We start from the raw sequence: 12,127 nt of genomic DNA, 5'->3' as shown, positions 1-12,127 counted from the left end.
CATCCAAAACTGATGAAGTTGTTTGTAAAAGTTAAGAAATTCATTTGTTTTTAACCATTATTTAATTGTTTACAAATTAGCTGAAGAAGTAAGCATTTCAAAAACTGTGTACCATGAAATTTTTAAGAAAAATTTAGGCACTAGTCACATTTTAACCAAATTTGTGCCTCACTTTCTTACTAATGAGCAAAAACAGAATCAATCTTCTGAATTGAACTAACGAGAATGAAAAATTAAAAAAAAAATTATGGGAGATGAGACATTGTCGCATGGATAACAATGCTGAACAAAAGCTTAACCACAAAATGGGTGGCCAAAAAGTGATCCTATGATCAGAAAAAAACAAGACAAGTGCAGTCAAATGTTTAAGTCATGCTGACAGTTTTTATTAACCAGGAGGGCATAAGTTTGGGAATTTTTCACCAAATATCAAGTATTAAATATTTTTTAACATCCGTAAAAATTATGTGAATAATTTATATTTTCTCATACTCCTGAACTAAAATATGTAAAATTGGAAATGCTTACAAAAATGTATAATTAATATAAAAAAGCGAAATTAAAACCTAATTATGAAGCAATATTCTAAAATTAAAAAATACAAATCATATACTTATACACATGAAGGAAAATGTACAAGAGTAGAGATAACAGTAGTATTTTACTGTGCAACATACCACGAGAGTACATTCTGTTTTGTCTAATGCTGGCTTTCTTGTTGATTAATGGCTAATATTAAGGTTGTACTGAAAAATATTAAACTCTTTATTTTATACTACTTTTGCAGGGGGGGCTATAAAACATCTTGTTCCAATAGAAGTGTTATTTTTTTCTTTCATTGGTAGTAATGTATGTATCCTTTTTTTAGGAGTGAAAGTTCCGGATGAGAATTTGACACCACAACAACGACAACACAGGGAAGAGCAATTGGCTACATTGAGGAAAATGCAACAAATGCTGTTTCCAGAACATCATTCACCCGGTGAACAACAGCCTCCACCAGTTTCAGTGCAGTGTCCAGTATCTGTTCCAACTTCCGTCCCAGGAGCTCCAGTTCCTCAGTGTCCACCCACCTCCATATCAGGACCTTCTGGTCCTACTGATCTCGATGAAGTGATGCCTCTTACATCTGATCCCAGTGAAATGATGATGCCTCATCACAAAAATCCCCCGTCCATGGCAGCACAGGCTGAATGGCAAAAAATGCAGCTTCAGTTCTATGAGGAACGGAAAAAGAAAGGGATTTGTTTGACTCCTGATAATCCAGCTGGAGTCAGAACTAGTTCTCGGACTCAAGGCCCCCCTCCTCCATACCATCAGACGACTCGGTCTGCTAGTGTTCCTATCGCCATGCCTAGCCCAAACCCTAGTTCACCGAACAACACCACATCTAATCTTTCTTTACCTTCACCTCGCACATGCTCAGGACTAAACTCGCCAGCTGGAAGGCATCCTCCAGGTCCAAGCCCCACTGCTCCTTTGGACTCGCCAGGGCACACTTTAAACCCGAGTAACCCGGGGACACCTGTATCTTTATCTACACATCTTTCACCTAAAAAGGATAAACACAATGGTAGCAGTGAGTTCTCTCCAACATCCAGTCAACAGTCTCCAGGTAATTTAGTTTTACAATTACACATATAATGTTTTTATATTTTATTTTTAACATAAATTAACTTAATTTCATAAATTTATTTTTATATGAATTATATTAAGTTTAATGGTTATACTAATAGGTTATAATATAAAAATAAAAATCAACCTTACCAACATTTTATATTATATCCCTAGCACTTTCAGTCATTCAACCAACCTCAGGAGAAAAATTTTATCATAATTTAAAACATGAAAATTAAAACATTGTAAGACATAACAACTGATCATCATTGTATAAAAATAATTACATTAGTTCAGTAAGAGTGTCTCAGTTGTTATGAATAATAATAGTAGGCGGGAGATAATCAGGTTAGGCAACTTATTAATTATTAATTATTTGTTTAAGTAGAAAATCATCAAATTTGATTTGTTTATTGATTAATTTATTGTTATTGTAATATATATGAAATTTTTCAAGAATGCTGGTTTTATAGAAATCATTGGAGAAATATAATATTTTAATAAAATTATCAGGATTGTAACTATGTTTATTTTGTAAAGTGTTTAGCATAATTGGACTTATATAAATTACCTTTCTTTATACTATTAAGATGTTCTTTAGTTCTAATAGAAAAAGAGTGGATGGTCATACCAGGATATTCTAGATTGTAGAAAGCATTACACCAGTTCTATAATGCTTTTAATATTTTATTATATCTTTGATTTATGTTATAATTTTTTGTTTTAAATTATGAAAAATGTTTTCTTCTGAGGATGGTTCAATGACCAAAAGCGCTAGGGATGTAATATAAAATATTGGTAAGGTTGATATTTATTTTTATATTATAACTAATTTTATATTCCAACAGTGCCATGTTTGAAAAATTTAATAACCACCAAGCAAGAGAATTTTTTTTATTTCAAACAAGAGAAATTTAAATTAGGTGTATCAGTGTTATTTATGAGTTAATCTTTTTGTATTTTATAATTACTTTGTAACATTTTAAAAGATTGTTGTTTTTATTATGAAACTGGAAATTATTTTTATTTTTTTCCTAATAGTCAAAAAATGATTTTATATTTGTAATTTTAAGCTGAATTGTTAAACAGAAAAGGAAGGAATTTTAGGAAAGGGAAACAAAAAAAAATGCATACTGCAGATTCTATTAGAATTGTTTCTTCAGTTATAATTTTATTAAAGACATACCTGAGTGGAGATTATTTTTTAGTGAGATATTTTGATTGTATTTGTATTTTGGCAATACTTTTATTTACCTGTATAAGTGGCATCCTAGTATTAATTTCACATTTAATGATAATTTCTTGCTAGGAATTATATATTTCTGCAAGTTGAACATTGTATAAATACTCAGACAAATATATAGTACAATTAAATCAAATTTATTAAAATCCACAAAAAGAGAAGCTTAAAATACAAAGATTTTATTTTTCTGAATCCAGTCATTTCTTTTGTTATCAGTTCTATGTCGTCAGTTCATCAGTCACAAAGCTAGGCCAACCATTGTGGTCCTCATCATGAACATTGGTGCAGCCATTTTTAAACTAAATGCACCACTGCTTCACTCCATCTTCACTTATTCCATCTCCATACACCTCGCAAAGTTGCTGATGACTTTCAGAAAAGTCATCATGATTAGAGAAAAGCAATCAACAGTTATATATATTACCATTATGCTACAAATTAAGAGTTCCACTCCCTGGTTAAAAAAAAATCCATTTAATCCAATCAAGTCTTATTGAAATCCCATAAATTGGAGAATATTCTACTCAAATCCTATCAGTGATTGTTCAATCGCATTCAGGAGGTTTCTTCAATGGGCAACCAAATCTTATTCAAATTAGATGGTCTAGCCAGATCCCATTGAAATAAAATCAGTTGGATTCCAATGGATTTTTTTAAGCAGGGCTGCAAATTTCAAATATGTATCTAATAATTTACACAGTGAATAAGTAAGTATTCATGCTTGTAATATATACATATATTATGAGTATGCGAGTACTTGAAGTTTTTGAGTAATTTTCAAGTCAAGTATTTTAGAATCACGTAGAGATGAGTATCTAAAAACATTTCTACTGAAAATATTTTAAGATTTGTGTATTCTCCAACTCCATTTATTTTTGTGAATAAGATTAAAATACTTCTACTGTGAAATATATTTTCATTCATTAAGATTAATTTTGTACTGGATGATATTGGAGAATATCACCAGTTTTTGAATCTCCAAGTTGAAATATCATAATTCAATTATTGATTTCAAAAATCCTCTATGTTTCATATGAATATCATTGCACATAGCAGGGTTTTGAAATAAATTATTCAGTTATGCTACTTTTAATGTTGTTTAGAGAAATATTGTTAGACTTCATCTGTATCATGGTTATTTTAGTCAAGGAAAATTCTGAAAATAGTCAATGAAAGTCAGGGAAAATCACTTCCAAAATTTTGGAGGAACCCTATGGTGTCATAATGCAAAATGAAGCTGTATTGCATTATTGAGATATACTTGTTCGATTAGATAAGCACTTTGTTGTAACGGAATTAGGATCCACTCATATTTTTGGTACAGAACTTACTCATTTTCGACTTTCAGAAGTTACTTCATTTTTGTGTCTTATATATTAAACACTTGTTAAACCTAGAATAATGTTTAATCACAGTACGCCTATTATATTCTTATAGCTAAATAAATAATCCACAATACTCGTAGAAGTTTTTTTTAATCATAATACAAATTTGTTCTAATGGTTTAATTAATCTGCAACAGCAGTTAATATGTTTTGTAAATAATAGTGTGTAATGATGTAAATTTATTTCTTATACCTACGGTAACATCCTATTTCATAAAAAAAAAATACAACAATAAACAAGAGACCTAGGAACATTTTTGCTGTAATTCTGAGTCATGTGATATTGTAAAAATTTGAAGCCTGTTGACTCTTTCACAATAGCTGTCTCTTTTCAAAATTCCTGAGCTTCATGCTACCCATTATATTTAACATTTAATAAAGATAAAAACATAAGTTTCAGTCAACATATCTTGAACTTCATTTTTGTTAAATATTGTTGGCAATTATAAAAATGGATACATTATTGAATTTTTGCAGACGTATCGATTATTGATTTTAAAATTATTTTTGAAAAAATGACCGCAAACAAATACTGCTGGTTGGAATGAAATAATTTTGAAACAGGAGGTTAATATGTGAATGTAACTAAGTGTATAAACTCTAGACTGCCTGCATTTAAAAAATTGAATATTGCCTTTGCCTTTTAGGAATTTACTTTTTTAAATCTACTCAAAGCAGAGTACTTTATTTCACATCAGTCTAATATTTATAGATTCTCCTCATCAACATTCAGTGCATTTGGTTAGTATTTTCTCTATCTTATTCTACTTTGGTGCTGTGACAGCTGTTATATTTCACTGGCTCCTACTATTATTAAATTTGTGTTAACCAGAAGATTTATTAGTGAAAATAGTTTACTTGATAAATAGCGTGTATAAAGAATTGCTAGAAAGAGAATAAAATTGTTGTTTGAGTAGATCTAAGTTTAACTGGTTACTTTTTAGTTTAATAACTGATAATAGTCCTTGATGTGGACTGATGAAAGTATAAAATTGAGTTTTTTTACAGCTGAAAGATGATAGCGTAGCTGTGTTTGTTACCTGTCCTTTTCTGAAGTTTTTTCAGATAAACCTAGAAAAAAAGAAAGCTCATTAAAGAAGTAAATTTAATAGGAAGATTTATTTGACAACTAATTGAGTTCATATAGAATATAATTGTTCTAAAATGTTTGCATCATCACTTAAATTTTATTGTTAGTATCTGATGGGGCCTCATAAGTGTGCCTCAACAGGGGTTAGTGTGAGAGATGAAACAATGTGATTGTGTCATGCCAGTAGCTAGTCCTTATCTTCATTGTAATAGTAAGTTACTAGTACTTCTCTGGTTGAAAAATTTGGCTTTAATAATTTCTGTAATGTAGTAAGTGCACTGATCATTTGTAAACCAGCTTCTTGAAATTTTCCTTTCTGTCATCAGAATGTTTTTTTATTTCTTTGTCACAAATTAATGCTCTGCTGTTTTTCATTTTTAGTTTCTTCCTTTTTGTTCATGTGTGTGAATTAATCGTGAAATAATAAATGTGTTGTTAGTGATTTATAAATAATGTTTTGTTAAATGCAGTTAAACAAGTTTTAGTAAGTGTTTAATGTTAGATCAAGTAAAATATGGCTCAAAGAAGGGGAAATAAGTATAAAACAAAGAAATTAATTTGCAGTGAAGGACAGGAATTAATTAGATAGGTTATTGAAAAGTGCAACTTTGAGGCAAAATCAAACGCTTATGCCTATCCTGTGTCACAAGCGACTAAATGCACCGCTTACTACACTGGAAAATCAGATAAGTTTATTGTAAAAATTCGACAGAACTGGTGAATAAGAAGAAAATCTGGGAACTTCACAACAATTATTATCTACGCCAAGGAAAAAACAAGAATATATTTAAGATTGATGGTAAAAAAAAACAAAAATTACAATAAAAGTGTAATATTATGGATAATCCAAAAATTTTATGCCAATAAACAAATTGTTGTGACCATTCATAAGTTACTGCTAGTAGTGAAACAAGGAATACACTTTCCTTGGGACCAAAAACCGCTGTTGAGACTGATAAAAAGAGTGGGATTTAAATGGAGGAAATTCCAAAGTAAAAGAAAGATATTAGTAAAAACGCCAAATAATGTTTGCTTGCATTACACATATTAGGTGAAGATGAAATCCTTGAAAGGCCAGAAAAAAAATATTTTACTTGGACGAGACGTGGACTGATAGCAATTTAACTTTTCAAAAATTTTGACAGACAGATGTTTTTGGAGTTGCAAACAACTGAAATATGTGACTAATCATTTAATAATATTACATGCAGGAAATGAGGAAAAATTTGTTGCTAACACCAAATTGGTATATAAATCTGGAACAATTAGTAGAGACTATCATGGGCAAATTAATTATAATTTTGAGAAATGGTTGAGGAAAAAATTATTACCAAACATTCCTGATCAATCAATCATTGTAATGGAAACAATCTGTACCATTCCCTCTTGGCAGAAAAAGTACCAACAAAATTCAGTTAAATTAGAAATAGTAAACTAGTTGTGAGGAAAAGGAGTACAATGTGATTTATCAGTGATAGAAGAACAACTCATTCAGTTATTACATTTACACAAACCAAAAGAAAATTTTACAAAATTTATGCATATCTGTCTGGTTTGGGTTAAGAAGTTGTAAGACTACCTCCATAATTATGTGAACTTAATCCAATTGAACTGGCTTGGGCTAAAGTAAAATGCTTTCTTAGAGAAAATAATTTTGGTGACTTAAATTTAGGTAATTTAAAGAAAAACTGACATGGATATTAGAAACGTAAGTCTGAGCGACTGGAAAAGTTACTGTTCAAAAGTAACAAAACTGGAGGAAGAATACTGGGCTAAAGATGGAATTGTTTCGGATGTCATTGATAAGTTTATTATTATATTCACTGGCGAGGCAGACGATTCTTTAACAGACTCAATCTGACAGCGACTATACAGAGAGTGGTAAAGAACTTGCCACAGAACTTTTATAAAAGTACAAAAATTATTTATATACTAGTAAAAATATTATTTCCTTTTTAATAAATGTGAAGTAGGCTAATTTAAATTTAAAACATTAATCTTTAATTGTTCAAAAAATATTATTAGAGGAAACTTATTGTCGTTATGTTCAGTAAGTAGTTAAATAAAATATAAATAATTAATTGTGTTAGAACAAATTTTGCAGTTAAGATAGTAAGGGATAGTTTTAGTAGTATGAGTATCACTACTTATTTAATGATGTCTTAATACCGCTATCTATCGTTCTCTCTCGCATAACACATTCCTTAAAAAGGCACACTTACAATTCCAGTACATGTTATCTTAATAGATATATTAAGTGAAGAAGATGGTAATTAAATGTTTTAGGTATTACTTTTCTATAAATAATGGCCAGTTTCTCAGTTTAGTTTATTACTTTAAGAAATGAAGAATTTGTTTTTCTATCTGCTTGTATTCTTTAGCTTATGTATATTTCACAATTATATGCATTGTTGTTCCATTAAAATCACCTATTGCTTTGTTTCTCAATCAGATGGTATGTATTGTCGTACACTGCAGACAATGGCTCAGCAAAAGCAGCAACAGCAGCCTGCATCATCCTTATCAAAAGAGCCTAATTTGATGCCCGTGCCTTCACCTCAACAGATACAATATTTAAATGCTTTCGAAGGGCAGGAACTGACCATACAAAAACAACCCAATACAAGTTTAAAGGAATCAAGCATATTGTCACCCACGTATGTATAAATGTTATTGTTTTTTTTTTTTTTTTTTATTAATATATATTTTATGTTTACAACTTATCCATGCTATTAGCATGAGTGATTTATATAATTATATATAAATCAAACCATTTATGGCAAAGATGGCTGAAGGACCATTAATCTTAAATATTTTTTGTTTAAGATTAAACATGTTATAGCTTATTATTAATAGAGTGAATGTGCATTTAATTAATATTCTTAAATACAAATACGTGAACGTTGATGCTTGTGTGGCATGCATTGTCAACATGATCAGTTTTTTTGGTTAACATGTTCACTGTGGATCACAGATTTCAAGCAGGATGGGTGGATATTCACTATGGTTCATTTAGGACCACACCTTAATATTTCTATAGCTAGAAATATAAATATAGTGTTCAGCTGACTGTATAACTAAGTTAAGTTATCCTAGTGCTCAGAAAGTCTTCAATATATTATACGGCACAAATTGTGGAAAAAATTGGTTGAAATTAATTGGCGTCAATTTTCTCTATGAAAAATTTTCTTTTCATTGTTCATTCTGTAACATTTTCCTGAGTTGCTGAAATAGTATCTATAAAATCTTTTCATTGCACACTATTACATATATGAAGTTGCTGTAAATATATATATATATATATATTTTTTGTATTTGCAAGTATAGTTATCTTAAATAGTTTTTATAAAATATACCTATTGTTTAATTTCAGGTTACCTCCTACAAGTTTGGAATCTGTTCTTCCAACCTCAGGTGCAGACATAACAACAAAAGTTTCAGGTCCACTGACACCATCTTCCCTGGAAATGGGGGTGAATCGTGCTGTATTTTCTGGTACAAGCCCTAGCCCTGGAACAGGGACAACTGATAAAACTCGTCCTGCTGCTGGGCAGACCACAAAGACTGATTCAAGATTTTCATGTAATAGTCCACAAATGCCTGAAAGTATTACACAGTCTCGTTTCCCCATGATGGGCTCTTCACCGGTGCTTCCTAATAACTTTATACAGCAGTCTTCTAAGGCCGGACCGCATTTCCTAGAAATTTCACCTAATGGTAAATCAAGTTGTGGAGGAGTAAGCAATGATGGAAGCATGAAGGATCAAAATAGTGGAAATTATCAGTGTGTTGGTCCAGACAATGTGCCTCTAAATCCCAATGGTGTAACAAGAATGGGATTGGGTGTAGGTAATGGCATCAAACCACCACAGTTTGACCCTATCTCTTCTTTGGCCCAGATGAGTCAACAGCTGACTACTAATGTAGCAGGCTCACCGGGTGGTCAGTCAGGAAGTATGATGCATCCTGGGGTTATGCCATTCAATAATCCCCCAGGAAATATGCACCTGATGCAGATGAATGACATGGGCGTATGCCAAGATGGAATTAGAATGGGCAATCCACAGATGACGAATCATCCTCATTCTTTCAGTCCTGGTTCTAATGGGTCTGGAAGAATGGTTCCCTGTCCAGGAAATAGCTCTGTTTCACCAAAGCCTGGATTAATGCAGCCAGGCTCTGCATATCCTGGTCCGATGCCGCAGAGGATGATGTCACGTCCTGCTGTTACTAGCTCCTACAATGGAGCCAACATTCAAGTGAAACCTAGTGCTCCTAATACCATTCAGTATCTTCCTACTAGGACTCAAACAGGTCAGTCAGCAGGACCTAGAGGGCCCCCGAGTTTGGACTTTTTGCAACGGTTTTCAAATCCGCTGACAAACTTGGATGCTAAAGTACCTACGCATAATTTGCAATATTTTCCAAATAATTACCAACAGAACAATAGTGTGAATACAAGTGACATGAACATGTTGGGTAATATGAACTGTGGGGGCATGAATCAAGGTGTAGGTATGATCAGAGGAAGTGTGCGAGGGGCATCAGGGGGTATGTTAAGAGTTAATATGCCACAAGTAGGGTTTGCTGGTGGTGATGGAATGTTTCCTGGTGCTGCATCGGGTCCAGGTCCTGGTACCTGCCAAATGTTTGTTTCAGGAGGAAAGGGTTCACCGGGAATGGGTCTTGGAGTTCCTCCTGATGCAAGTCAGCCCCTTCCGCCATCTATGGGACAATCTAACAGTTTTAAAAATTCTTCTTTCATTGGACCCACAACGTCGGACCCAAATTATGCTCAGCAATTTCATAATTTTCAGCAGCAGCTGTATGCAACTAACACCAGGAGTCAAATGAGCAATCAACAGGCAATGGGAGCGAATCAGCAGTTCTTTGTTCCCAAATGAACTTTAGTTTTTAATTTAGGTATTTAACAATTTAAATGCTGAAATACCTGCTTGAATATAACAGAGATACAGGTGATACTTGAATGAATATAATCTTTTTTTAGTTCTGACACCCTGTGAAAGTAGAAGCAAATTTCTTATACTAGATCATTTCAGTCAAAAAAAAATTACAGTTTAGATGTTTTTTACTATTATGAATCGCAGTTTTATGTTAAATTTACAGTATGCTGCTATTTAATGAGATTATATATAATTGTTATAATATTTCTGCAGTGCCTTAAATATTAATAAATATTTCTTATTGTTGAATTCTTTTTACAGCATTAAATAATGAATGCATGCATTCAGATTGACCATTTGAAGTAGAATAACTTTTTCCTTTCCTTTTTTTTTATATCTTGGTGTTTTCAATTTTAAGATTTTTTTTTAGTTTATTATTATTTACTTACTTGCTTTCAAAAATTACATCACTCATCTTTAACTACATGATAAAAACTTGTAAAACAGTTTGTAAATTATCAGAATAGCTTTTTTTATTTTGTTAACACATGACTAATTTTTTATTAGTTCTCTTGTTGAAAATTTTTAGATGCTATAAAATTTATTTTTACGTTTTTTTTTGTTTAATTATTTTATAACTTTCTGGGAATCATGAAAATAAAAATCCTAATTTGTGTGAGTGATTATAATTTATTATAAATTTTATGATGGGAGATAAATGGATGTTGACTCAAACTAATTTATATTCAGGTATTATTCAGGCAGGTATTGGTGAAATATTTCTGTTATTAGATTCCATTAGTACAGATGGAGAGAATATCATTAAATGTATTTTAATTATTGTTTTGTAAAGAATATCACTGAAAATTGTACTCTTTAATGAGCAGAATAATTTGGTTATGTTTCTAAAATTACTAGTCTGCTATACGTGACCACAACTGTTTGGTAAATTGTTTATTCTGATACCTGAAAAATATTTTTGTAAAATACATTTATCTTCAGTTTAATAAATGTAGTTGTATGTAGTACAGTAGCACTATTATTATAACTTTTCAATGCACAATTTCATTGTTGACCTTGTTACAGAATGTTGTAACTATAATCTTTTTCTTACTTGTTAGTTTTATTTAATGGTTCTTTTTTAAAATAGCATAACAAGTACTGATATAAGAGAGTATCAATGTTAAATTAAAATTTTACTAGTTGCCTAGTTCTCGATTGCTTTTTTTTGTTGAAAAAACAATCAAGCAGACAAAAAAATCATTTTCAAAAACAAACCATCAATTACTGTCTTTGGAAAATAATTCAGAGGTTATCAAAAAAATCTTCTGTGTCTGTTGAATAAATATGTATTTATTAAATTTTACAGTATAATTGGCAATATCTTTTTAGTAGGTAACCAATACTTTATAGATTTGTAAGTTTTATTTCTCAGTGAAGTATTCGCATAGGTAACCAATCATTAACTGTATAGTTCTGGAAAACAATCTGAAGTTGTCTATTTTAAAAAAATAATAAATCAGAAAAAGTTATACTGTTTCAAGAAAAGTACTTCAGTAATTATCTATATTGCACAAATCTTGGAATGTAATACACAGCTAGATTAATGATTTGTGATTTGCCATTTTATTTCAACAATAGTGATGAAATTTAATTTGTTTTAATATATTTCGCTTTTATTTTATATTCTAATTAAATTTGTGTATGTTATTTTACGTCTTGACGTTGCATAATAGAGAACTATGAAAAAAAAGCTGATGTAGTAGTCAGTTATATGAATTTATATAATTTTTATGTTTAATTTTAAGGTAATATATCACTTTTTTGTAATAAATTTTAATATTGTATATAAGAACAGGAGCAGTATTGCAATTGTTTAGGAATGTCA

General features: G+C 30.8%; 1 protein-coding gene across 3 annotated transcripts in view; it reads left to right on the top strand.

Moving 5' to 3' along the window:
* lgs (BCL9 domain-containing protein legless) overlaps positions 1-11,613 on the top strand; it is a 50,399-nt gene extending 38,786 nt beyond the window's left edge. For all 3 annotated transcript variants that reach the window (XM_075362289.1, XM_075362290.1, XM_075362292.1), the window contains 3 exons: positions 869-1,615; positions 7,788-7,992; positions 8,709-11,613. In XM_075362289.1, the coding sequence (XP_075218404.1) occupies positions 869-1,615; positions 7,788-7,992; positions 8,709-10,239 (2,483 nt within the window). In that variant the 3' untranslated portion in view covers positions 10,240-11,613. The remainder of the gene's footprint in view (positions 1-868; positions 1,616-7,787; positions 7,993-8,708) is intronic.
* The last annotated feature ends 514 nt before the right edge of the window (positions 11,614-12,127 follow it).

This window comes from Lycorma delicatula, chromosome 4, assembly GCF_047948215.1.
Source record: "Lycorma delicatula isolate Av1 chromosome 4, ASM4794821v1, whole genome shotgun sequence".
NCBI lineage: Eukaryota > Metazoa > Arthropoda > Insecta > Hemiptera > Fulgoridae > Lycorma > Lycorma delicatula.
The sequence above is the reverse complement of the archived record's forward strand: the minus strand, read 5'-3'. Positions and strand labels throughout refer to the sequence as shown.